At 35.0% G+C, this 13,037-nt stretch overlaps 1 protein-coding gene across 1 annotated transcript; it reads left to right on the forward strand.

Moving 5' to 3' along the window:
- The first annotated feature begins 5,851 nt into the window (after positions 1–5,851).
- On the forward strand, positions 5,852–9,565 carry LOC125683784 (uncharacterized). The gene is made up of 3 exons (XM_048925245.2): positions 5,852–6,620; positions 6,722–6,850; positions 7,733–9,565. Exons 1-3 carry the CDS (start codon positions 5,867–5,869, stop codon positions 8,125–8,127), a joined length of 1,278 nt encoding a protein of 425 aa, XP_048781202.2. The 5' UTR covers positions 5,852–5,866; the 3' UTR covers positions 8,128–9,565.
- The last annotated feature ends 3,472 nt before the right edge of the window (positions 9,566–13,037 follow it).

Raw genomic sequence — 13,037 nt, forward strand, 5'->3', positions numbered from 1 at the left:
AACATTCTATCTAGACCTTACCATGCATACATTTTGCCGAGGATACACTTTTAAATTCTTATTAATGAATTTTAAAGAAATATTTATTTATAACTTTACTTGACTTCATAAATAAGACTTTAAAACTTAAAAGTAAATTTTTAGACAAAATACACATGTATAAGCTAGATAAGGTCAGTCAGGATTTTAGTACTTCCGGTGATTAGTGCGTCCCTGTATACGTCATGGATGCAATCGGAACTCCTCGAATGTCTCGCGCACTCAACATAGATCTATGTCGAGTGCGCGAGACATTCGAGGAGTTCCGATTGGTCATGGATGCCATCTTTTGAATGGAAAAACGATGTGGTTCTTTTAGTTTGGGATTTACATAACTAAACAGTAAACAATGGACATTTGATAATGATAGAAAGTTAATTTAATAAACAAATAACATTTTTGAAGGAAACAGCATTGTTGCCATGGTGCACAATAGTCGCTATATACCATCGTCTTAAGTTGACAGTGAAGAGAATATTGAAGTTGACATTGTCCTCAAATCAAGTTCATTTTTATTACTTAACATTTTGTCATTTGAACTTTTTTTTACCTCCTCCGAACGGATTTGAAAATTTTGAAATCCGTAAACCAATTTTAAAAACAAATTGGCCTAATGATCTACAATTACCTTTATCTTTAGAACTTATATTTTGTATGGTGACAATAATCTCAGTTATAACCAAATTGTTACAATTTTCAAAATTGTAAATGAATTTGTCTTGTCTACAAATAGATTTGTTTAATTTCTTAAAATCTTTCATTTTCAGACCACAGAACCAACTTGCTCTCTCTCTCTCTCTCTCTCTCTCTCTCTCTCTCTGCAAAAAAAAATATAAAAAAAATGTGGACTTTTGTGTGTACAAACGTACGCCTGGCTACGCGCCTGCCTTCACGTATTTGTCAGTCATACATCAAGCTGTAAATTATCATAGAAATGGAAACTGTTAAACATATCAATGTATTTTAAAATATTATATTGCTTCATTATCATTATATGATAACTATATCTGTATGACCTTGATCATGTATTTGTATGGAGAGGGCGCTTATATAGGCAACGCCTGTTGTTCAATCCCAATTGATAAAATATTGTTTAAATTATAACAACTCTGCAGATGCCCCTGAGACAGGTCCTGTGTACATATCAAAAGTATACATAACATCCTGATCTTTTGGCCAGGTAAATAACAATGCCCATAGATGATCTCCGCCCACATCCAGTGGCCCGTGAAGAAACCGTACGGTATTATTTTTGGGTCATATATTTCAATTTTTGTTGTTGATAGCGATGATAAACCATTTAATTTGTCAAATTACTTTATATTATTGAGTACAAATGGATAATCTTCATTTCTCACACATTATCCTCATTTGCAATTGACCATGGAGTGAACATCTTCGCTGGGTTTTTGTTGTTGTTGTTTTTTTTTTTGTAAACATATGTTCCCTCCCGTGAAACAAGAAAAAATGTTGGTATGAGTTTGCTAAATGACAATTTATGATACCTGCAAAATGGAATTTGAGTTTCACGGTGGGGGGGGGGGGTTAAAAATATTTTACTTTTTCCATTGATTCCTATAGCGAAATAAGCGATTTTAACCCAACTTGTAGAAATATTTCACTTTGTTTTGCCAAATAAATCAAATTTTATGAAAATTCATATAAATATCTATATTGACCAAAAGGTAGGCGGCAAAACAAGACTACTGTAATAGCTCCTGGTTCTCTGATAACAGGGTTGGTAACAGTTCCTGGTTCTCTGATAACAGGGTTGGTAACAGTTCCTGGTTCTCTGATAACAGGGTTGGTAACAGTTCCTGGTTCTTTGATAACAGGGTTGGTAACAGTTCCTGGTTCTCTGATAACAGGGTTGGTAACAGTTCCTAGTTCTCTGATAACAGGGTTGGTAACAGTTCCTGGTTCTTTGATAACAGGGTTGGTAACAGTTCCTGGTTCTCTGATAACAGGGTTGGTAACAGTTCCTGGTTCTCTGATAACAGGGTTGGTGTTTGAAATAGACTTCTCCCTCTTTTTGCAAATGGGCTAATTTATGTCATCACACCGCCCAGTTGTACCATTTACTTCAACAGACGGATCTGAGTGTGAAAAAAGGGCAAAATTATTTTTGATATAAGAATGTATTTAAGGGTTGGTACTCGGTACGCGACTCGAGTGCGCGATCAGCTGAACGGGTTCTCCGAATTTGACGAGGTATCTTACCTTGCTGAAACTACATACATTAAATTCGTTTACATGGGAGGTTGCTTTAGAACGGAAATTACAAAAATGCACTGTAGTGACCTTGCAATTGTCTTTTGTGGTGTCCTGCATGTTCCGATTAGGAGCTATGTCAATACGATGCCGTGATATACTTCCTCTTACAGGCACGTAGCATCGTCTTTTCAACAACATAAAAATGGAGGGGGGGGGGTTAAAATTATTGACAAGGAAATAAAAATGGAGGAGGCTGTCCGAACTTCAAGTCCTAATTCGTGAAAGGAGAGGAGTGTTCATCAATTAAAACTGCCTCAACCTGATGAATAACAAGATTAGTATAATAGTGCAACGTTTTACACGCCATAGCACAGGGGCTAAGCCCGTTTTGGGCCCGAACCCTGTGATATCATAAATAATGATTGATAAAATGAAACATCGTAGTGACTTATGAGAAAGAAAATTCAAATTCTCGATGAATCTTCTCGTGTTTATTTTGACACCATTCATTTTGCAAATCATTTTATGCGTTGGAAGATGTGCATTTTACTGGTATAACGTAATTGTATCTTAATCAAATGGTAGCATATTTACATAGTACAGTGTATCTATGTATGATTGCGCAATATGTCCCGTCTACCAATGCGCCCGAGTGTTGATAATTACATTTTCCTGCGGTTCGCTAGTAAAAGCGGGAAAAGTATGTATTCACGTTATAGTAGTGTATTTTGGTATAGTTGTATTGGTCCATTAATTACCAATAGCGGGTAGTTTACTGTCACAGGGAGTAAGCGAGTTTGTTAGGCTGGTCACTTTCTAGCCAGCGTTCATGCAGATAGGACAAATTTGCTATTTTCAGTTTTTACCTAGCATTTTGCATATTTTTTCAGTATGTTTCTCTTATTATACTTCTTAGTTTGTGAAACAACATAATGTCACAATCTGGGGGGGGGGGGGGGGGGGGGGCAAAGTCGGGGAAAAGTATGGTACCAACAGGCGCTTGTTTAATATCTTTATTAAAACTTACTGTGCAAGATATTAAGCAAGCGTCTGTTGGTATATTCATCCACAAAATCCACCGTTTTAGAATACATGTACATGATAATGCATTAGTATGAGGTATCAATATGAAATGGTGGATTCTGAGGATGACTTCCTGTTTTCTCTGTAATTTCTGCTTCCCTTGTTCATAATTTACAAAATGCTGACCTCATAACATTGCATAAAATATTTTCCGTTTTGTTCCGTCTTCCGTTCCGCGTTTTAGCAACACCCCAGGTTGGCAAATTTTATTGGGGCTAAAATTGATGGGTTGATGTCTTTTCCTCAAACATATATTTCTTTTTATTGAATCTTGAATATGTTTTTAAAATGAAATAATAATTGCATAGATCTTAACAAAAACCCGACCAGTCTTCAATAAAATTTGATGAATTAATGAAATTATAAGTAAATCCAGGCTTTCGTTTGAATCTTCTCGTGTTTCTTATAGCAGATTCATATTGCATAGATCGTTTTATTCTTTGGAAGATGTTCTGACAATGGTAAATGTAATATGAATTTAAAAACATTCATTTACTATTCTCGTTACATTTAATTTCTATTTTATATATATAATTTAAAACGTCGAGAGCTTGTGTTTTGTAAGCAGTGTGGTTTTATGCCAATGGTTACATGTACGTAATACTTCCTGTCTTCACATGTGTCCGATCCGAGTTTTGAAATACACGAGTTTTACGAGGAATTATCAGTTCGAAGCAGCATGGTTTCTTTGCAAATTCGACCTGAAACTTGGTCAAATTGAAGACGCACCCCCCCCCCCTTCCCCATCATACTAAGACTTGTTACTTATTCTTTCATTTATTTTTCATTTATTGTAAAGTCAAACTTTTTTAGAAATGCAATAAAAATTGCATGGATCCAAGCAAAAACTCAACCTTCGATGAATCAATGAATTCACTTGTGAAAAATAATGATAAAAAAAAAAAAAAAAAAAAAATTTACATACTTCACTTTGCGAATTATTTCATTTAGAATCTAATAAAATGTTAGATTTCGTGTCCGTGACCGACTTCATTTGTTTCGGTAAATTTCTCTGTAGTATGATTTCTAAGGTTGTGTAATCTGTGCTTCCGAGTTTTGAAAGGCACGGATTTGACTAGGGTATCTTTATCAACACTACAAATGACCAAATTGAAGATGTACACACATTTAAAATAAGAATGTTGTTGTGTTAACCTCGCTGGAGAATACATGTTTTTAAAAAAAATCTCTTCCGCCATTTTTTAAAAATTTGTTTGACATATATTTACATGTACATAACTTATGCAGATCACGAAATTCATGATGTAATTCATGATGGATTTTAACCCCCCCCCCCCTTCTGATGCTACTTTAAAATAAAATGACCATCTTCCTTACAATCAGTAATCTTAATAACCCTGTAGATATATGAATTCAAATAATCAAATAAAATAATCAAAACAAAACATGAATAATTCCTCTACAATACCGCGTTGGATTTTTCCGTCGGTAAACAATGGAGCTGCGTTGCAGTTGTGTATCCCCTAATCTATCTCTTTGCTACTGTTGGAACTATCAAATAAAAATGGCAAATCGCTCATTTTATCACTATTTTGTCTTACAACCCAAGAGCGGAGCTCTCCCTATAGGTAACGCGTATATTTAAGAAATAATATATCATTTTTTAATGTTATTGGGATATGACATGAATTTGGTCACGTGATCAAATCCTATAACGCCCGAAGGACCAATCACACCACACGTTATAAATTCGTACTCTGTGACCTCCTTTTTGGCTGCCAATGGGAGAGATGAAGCCCTGTCCGATCAATGCACGCAAGATTGTGTCAAATAAAAGAGATGAGGTGGGTTTTAAGTTGAAGAGACTTGTAGTATGACATCTCCCTGACCTGCCGCTCGCCAAAATTCCTTAGGTAATGCTGTAATTACTTGGAAAATGTGCCCCCAAACGGGGACTCCCTGTTTGTTAACAAATTTTTGTTTCATACCTTGTGTATTTTATTATACCGGTAGAAGGCCAATCTCTAAAGCTTACAAAAAGCGTGAAACGATTACATGAATCGAAAGAGGGATGCGATAGACCGGGAACTCACACATTTCAGAGAAACTATTGCCACCAAAAAAAAAATTATCAAAGGGGGGGGGTAGTAATATCCATACTTTAGGTGCCTGTGCCATCATATGGAATATTTCACCCTGACTAACAATCCTCTAATACACGTAGTTGACGAACGCAGACTTGTTCAGGTCACCATTTGTATCCCAGGAAGAAAAATATTAAAAATACTTGCACGTACACATGACATTTTGAAAATAATTTACATCTAGACTTCGTTGGTAATTGCCACTTGGTTTGCGTTTATTTAATCTTTTATCTGAAATACTTGCGTAATATTGACAAATTGGCACTGTATTCATCATTAACCAACAAAAGATGATGACATTCTCACTTTACGGTACTCAACACTATGTTTGAAATGAGAGCTGACACAATGAAATAAATAATAATTAAGTGTATCATATCAAGATTTTGACCCACATCTCTTAGCTTTGGTGTATAAAAGCTAGGATGTGTATCTCTGATGTCAAAATCAGAACGATGTTGCTTTGGATTGTTTTCACTTGCCTTAGTTTTCTGTGTATCACAGAGTCGAACATATTGTCTCCCCTGACTGATGGTGAAATACAGAATGTCACAAGTCTGGTGGGCGTGGACTTGGATAACAGAAACACCGACGTCTTCAGACAATTACTAAACCAGGAGACACTGATCAGAATTGCGCTGGTTAAAAATGTCCACTCGCTTATGAAAGACATGGTGGATCTAAAACAAAGTATGGGAACCACCACCAGACAACTCCTGGATGCGGAGAAAGAGATAGCGCATCTAAAACAAAACGTTATCTCACTAAAGACCGAAAACCAGAATCTGAAAGGAAAAGTTCTAAAATTTCAACAAGTATTGGAGGACATTGACCGGAATTTCACTCTGGCCGCCAAAAGCCGTATTGAATATGAGAAGGAACTAGATACGAAAATGTCAGTGTATGAGAAGAACACTTCCAAGATACTGGACGACATCAAAGTAGAAGTTCGGTATTTATCTTTAACGTTGTTAGACCTCAAGGAACACAATTTGGCTGTGGAAATATCTATTCCGAAACTCGTAGAAAAGAAGTTCACACTTTTGTCCGAAAGAATGAATGATTCGCTCGTGTGGATGAAGGGAAGTCTTCTCTCTTCCAACAATTATCATAAACAATTGTCGAAAAACTTATCTGACGTGGAAAATTATCAATCCACTATAATGAATATATTGTCAGGTATGTGAGTAATTTTACCTGCCCATTTTACGTGAAAAATGTTCAAAAAAAAATTTCTTCAGTTTTCATATATTCTACGTTTTTGAATTATCTTATTTCAGATAACATTAACAAAACCATGTATGGTATCAAAGCGGAAGTTGAACAATCCCAGAATGATCAGTTGAAGCTGTCATCTGCTGTGTCGTCCCTGGAGGTTTTTAGAATGAATATGTCATTAAATAGCTGTGGTAAGTCAATGAAATTCACAATTTTCAAAAACGTTGAAGTCTGTAGCATGAAATATTCTTTAAACAGTGCGACATTAAACTCTGAACACGTCAAAGTGCGGCTTAAAATTGTGAGAAAATCGAAGTGCATACAGTGCGAGTTTTAGTAGTATTTCATGGTCCAAGGTTAGACTCATATATCCTAGTAGAATAATAAATATCAGCTTTTAAAGGAAATAAATCCTTTAGGATATTGGCAGGATTCAAATTCAAACTCAAAAAAAAAAAAAAAAAAAAAAAAAAAAAAAATCCAAACTTAATCTTATGGGATAAAAATCCTTTAGGATAATTCATTCTATAAAAATTATTTACATGGGAAAAATTATCCTCTGTGTGTGCTACAATATGTATATAGGATGATTACTCCAACGCATTGTTAGATAGACTCAACTCCATACATGTATAACGTTATAATGGGATATCTCCGTCAGTTGGTTGAATGCCTTTTAACTAATTTCCTTTCGCCGTGGTTTACTCACATTTTGAGTATGTAGTAATTAAACATACAGTATTAACTGATAGAAAGTTAAGGAAATGGAAATGATGTTTTGTTACTCAAATACGGCTTGTCGTTGAATCGGATGCTGATCTCCCCCCCCCCCCCCCCCCTCCCCCATAGGATTGAAGAAAATAATCACGTTTTGTTTTCTTCACACTTCTTATACTCAATATTCTAACATCCTTGGAAAAAGCAATCAATGTCAAAACAGTTTCTTAGACAATGAGGTCCAAAGGCATTGTAAATATTACATGACTCATGAAACGTTCGGATTCTCTTGTTGCTAGTTAATCTTTTAAAGTCATTAGCGGGTTTTAATAATGCTTATCCTTTATATTTGATAGGCGGGAAAGCAGCTCCTGTAGGATTTACTGTGGGCGTGACGAGCTCCTCATCTTCCTGGTCTGGTAGTACCTTGGTGTTTCCTCACGTTGTTTATAATGGTGGAAATGGATACAACCCCAGCACCGGAATCTTTACCTCACCCACTGACGGGACATACGTGTTCTTTGTCAATGCTAATGTGTACGATAGTAATTATCTATACTTAGATATTGTTCTTAATGGGAACTCAAAAGTTAGATCAATGTCGCATAATTCTGCAAATTATATGACGGGAACAAACATGGCTGTACTTTTGCTAAACAAAGGGGACAGAGTTTGGGTCAGACGACACGGAGGAACAGGATACTATTCCCATTCTGTGCCCATAACAGCATTTACTGGCTTCCTTCTCTGATGACAATAGATCAAACGATAAACACTAGTCAACAGTAATTGATATGCACTGATTATCATTATTAAAGTAGAAACAAAACAGTCATATTACAGGGTATGCTATTCTGTAGTCTTAGTGACTGTTTCAGTGACAGTTTACAAAGCCAACCCACAATGGTAAATTCATTTTTCAGTATTGCACTTATAGACACGAAAAACATTAAGATGTGATATCGTGGTGTCACGTGATTCAGCAAATCTCTGTGAAAAAGTAGACCAGTCATCCATCGTTTTGTCGACATGGTTAATTTCACAGATCTAGAGTGTAATCCAATTTTCTGGCACAGGCACTTGTTTCATACATGAGTCCCCCTCCTTAATAATTATTAAGGAGTGGGGACTCATGTATGAAACAAGTGCCTGTGTTTTCTGGACTGCACTTTGGTTTTCTGATTCCGTGAAATTGATTACACCACACTGCATCAACGCTTAATTGTGTTTGTAAAAAAAAGATTAATAACCGCATCACAGACTAGGCAAGGTACAAATTAATGTCACTTTAATTAGGGAATTCTGCTAATCAGAAATTCATTTATCTTTAGATCTGTTCGTTATCTTCACCTTACATCAAAAGAGATGTGAAACCAAAGAGATGATGGCATTTGCACTGCTTTTGAAATCAAATACAAAATGGGCACTTTAAAGAAATTTTCACGAAAATTACACCCGATGCCTTGCCCTCTTTATTCCTCACGAACATATTAACAGCTGTGAAGGAGAAACTTCAAACGTACTGTGCGACTACATATGTTAGAAGTTGTGTAAATCAAATGTGGATTCTAAAAACATTCTAAAGAACTTTTAGTAAATTTGAAATCGCAAAACTTTCTTAAATCAACAAAATCAAAACCTATGACTATTCAACACTATACACGACCATTCCTCACGATAAATTAAAGACTACACTTTTGACATCATAGACAGTTGCTTCTTCAACAAAATTGGAGAACTGAAATATTCATATCTACTGTTCAATCATCCAAAAAATTACTTTGCTAAACACCACTCTGATTCCATATACAAGTACTCTGAAGTTGAAATAAAAATATGCTGGAGTTCTTCATTGACAATATCTTCGTTGTCTTTGGTGATCAGATCTTTCAACAGTCTGTTGGAATTCCAATGGGTACGAATTGTGTTACTTTGTTAGCTAACTTACGCTGTGCAGTAAACATTAGACCTACACATGTAGCCTACACATATCTTCTGTTATCAAGATTATTTGCAAACACCACCTTGTGTTTTTAAATTTGATTAGACTAAAAGTACATATGCTCCAGTTATGCAAGGAAGGTTTTATGGGTCGACGCTTCCTCAGTTTGAATCCTTGCGCGGTGCAAGTGATTTCTATTTCTCAGTGTTAGTTTACTTTTTTGTATAAAGAAGACTTGTACAGTGTAGTTTTGTCTTTTTACATTAAATTATAAGGAATGAAGCTAATTATAAAGCCCAAACTGTCCGAAGTTACATTACAGTGTGTATATCGTTTAACATTGGTCAAAATTAGCTTCATTCCTTGAATATTCCATTATCACCTGTGTATGGTTATATATATATATATATATATATATATATATATATATATATGTGTGTGTGTGTGTGTGTGTGTGTGTGTGTGTGTGTGTGTGTGTAACGAAACCGAGGGTATGGGGTAGTTACATAATCATGGACCGCTGTTTATCTTTTAATAAATTGTCATGGTAGAAATTGTTACTTTGGTTAACCACAATTTATGACGAACGATGACCAATTGAAGGTCCACTTTGAAATAATATCTTCACTTGATAGTCATATGTATAAGAATAATATTCTATATAAAGTTTATAACATTTATTGCGACGATCCTTTGGTCAAATTGTATATACACATACAATGGTAACTCGTTTGGTTGGTACAACGTTATTTAGTTAAGTATACAGTGATGAACCAATCCAGGACGTTCCTATTACTAAAAGGCTTGTAAATTACTATAAAAACGTTATGTCACTCTAATAAATATGTGGTTACATGTAACCTAAACTTGGTACTATTTGTTACCTACCACTATCTTATTTTCGACGTGTACCGAGTCTCTCTCTGCAGTTGACTGATCTTTTCTCTCCAAACAGCTGTCTTTTATTTACATCGGTTGTTGTTATGACGTAGTAACGTTTCAAACTGATAACGTCATACGTTTATCTAAGTTAGCGCGTTAAATTTGTAAATATTACTTAATAACGTTGTACCAATATAAACATAATAAACATAACATATTTTATAACAATATGTGAATCAAAACAATCAAGTTCAATAAAATCAATTGTAGTTCGTTTCTCGTTCATATTTTGCTTATAAATGACTTTAGAAGTAGTTTTAAACATCGGGTTCAGGGTTCATAATATTCTATCATAAGCGGTTAGTCTGAATGAAAATCACAACATTGTAACAAACGATATGGATTTAATTGGATAATTCTAAAGTTGCATCTACTATCAGGTCAGTTTAATGTTGTATAGGTATAAAGTAGTGTATTGATTGAGTGAAGTCCTGAACCGTAACATGTGTGTGTGTGTGTGTATGTGTTTGTATGTATGTATGTAGAGAGAGAGAGAGAGAGAGAGAGAGAGAGAGAGAGAGAGAGAGAGACTCGATACACAGGAGCTTGTTCTGCGTATGATCAGTTTTTAAATCCAGGCAGGCTACTGATAAAGAAGTCGATGGTGCAGGGGTTTCAACAGTCTCGTTTAAAACTACGGATAACTCCGTTTACCTGATCAAGATATAGGGCTCACGGCGGGTGTAACCGGTCGATAAGGGATGCTTACTCCTCCTATGTACATTGTTGAAATTCTTGGAAAATATGTTTCTATTTTTTTTTAACCTTTTATTTATTTGAATTTATAATAATAAATAACGATTTCCTATATCACATAATGGTTTATTTTATCCTTCTTAGACTACTTCCCTTAACTATCGTTCAAATATGGAAATCATTACCAAATATGGAGACAAGTCAAGGTCAGGTGATTTTCAGTTGTTACGTTTAAATAACTTACAGGTCAATGATATCCATATTTTACGTGCTTGAAAGAATCTAAATTTAAATAAAATGCAGAAAATATAAAATTTACACATGTAAACTGTTTTTCACATTTTTTCAATAAAGGTGAAGATAACGAACAGTGATCAATCTCATAACTCCTATAAGCAATACAAAATAGATAGTTAGGCAAACACAGACCCCTGGACAACCAGAGGTGGGATCAGGTGCCTAGGAGGAGTAAGCATCCCCTGTTGACCGGTCACACCCGCCGTGAGCCCTATATCCTGATCAGGTAAACGGAGTTATCCGTAGTCAAAATCAGTGTGCCAAGAACGGCCTAACAATCGGTATGAAACACGTCAGACAGCATTCGACCCAATGACGAACTAGATCGTTATAACGACCATAGAATTTGCGAAATGCTGACTTCAATCGAGACAGTTGAAACTCCTGTACCATCAACTTGTTTGTTAGTAGCTTGCCTCGATTTAAAAACTGACTATACCCCGAACAAGCTCTTGCGTATCGAATCAGTTGAGAGATATAAATATCATATGCAAGTGATAATGGAAAATTGCTACATAAATATTTTTAATGGTACATTGTAATTTGTTTTTATATAGTCCGCTATATAAATCATTATGTTGATGTGGAGTAAATGTGTCTTATACCCCTATGTTTAATTGTGATATTACAGGAAATACCGGTACATATGTTTAATTGTGATATTACAGGTAATACTGGTACATATGTTTAATTGTGATATTACAGACAATACCAGTACATATGTTTAATTGTGATATTACAGGTAATACCAGTACATATGTTTAATTGTGATATTACAGGTAATACTGGTACATATGTTTAATTGTGATATTACAGACAATACCAGTACATATGTTTAATTGTGATATTACAGGTAATACTGGTACATATGTTTATTTGTGATATTACAGGTAATACTGGTACATATGTTTAATTGTCATATTACAGGTAATACCGGTACATATGTTTAATTGTGATATTACATGTAATACCGGTACATATGCATGTAATATTTTGTATTGCTTGTAGGAGTTATGAGATTGATCACTGTTCGTTATCTTCGCCTTTCACTACAAGGTTTTTTTTTAAATGGGTAAAAATACAATTAGCTAACATTCTGCCTTTCATATGGAAGACTCCGTAAAACATCAATTCGAGAGGACCATGCAATCTGAAAGGTGGTTAAACAAAACGCTTTTCTCTATAGTTGAGTGTAAAAAAGAAAATGATTACCCCATCATTTGCTTTCAACGAGAACAGTTAGAAATCAATTTAAGCCATTTTATCATCGTACAAAAACACTCATAAAGAGACTTTTGCTTATAGAACCAAACACTTGATACACAAAATTACCAAAGGGACATTCTTGCTGCAAGTGTTTGCCACATGTTGACAATCATTTTCTCCGACCAAGGCCAGTGTTCATGGATGACAATACCAGACCACATCGTGCTCATTCTATGCAGGAAGGTTTGCTTCTATAATCAGTCGTGACCAGGCATGGGGCAGATTAATCAAAAACGTAGTCGATTCTTAATTGATTACTTGGAGGAATTTTGTGTAACCGATTGACAAGGATATTACAGATTCTACTAAAATGATATTATGATGCTTGTTAACATGTCATACAGATAGTGGAAAAGTCAGAGTTAGCAATGAACATATTTTCAACTGATCATACATTAAAGTGACCCAGTACATCCTGATGGGCATGTGAGGTGGAAAATTGTGTTACATGATTAATGGTATGGTTATCATAAAACCTGTACTTTATGTAACAGTTCCAAGACTAATTTAAAACACTT

The sequence above is a fragment of the Ostrea edulis genome, chromosome 6, assembly GCF_947568905.1.
Source record: "Ostrea edulis chromosome 6, xbOstEdul1.1, whole genome shotgun sequence".
Classification (NCBI taxonomy): Eukaryota; Metazoa; Mollusca; class Bivalvia; order Ostreida; family Ostreidae; genus Ostrea; species Ostrea edulis.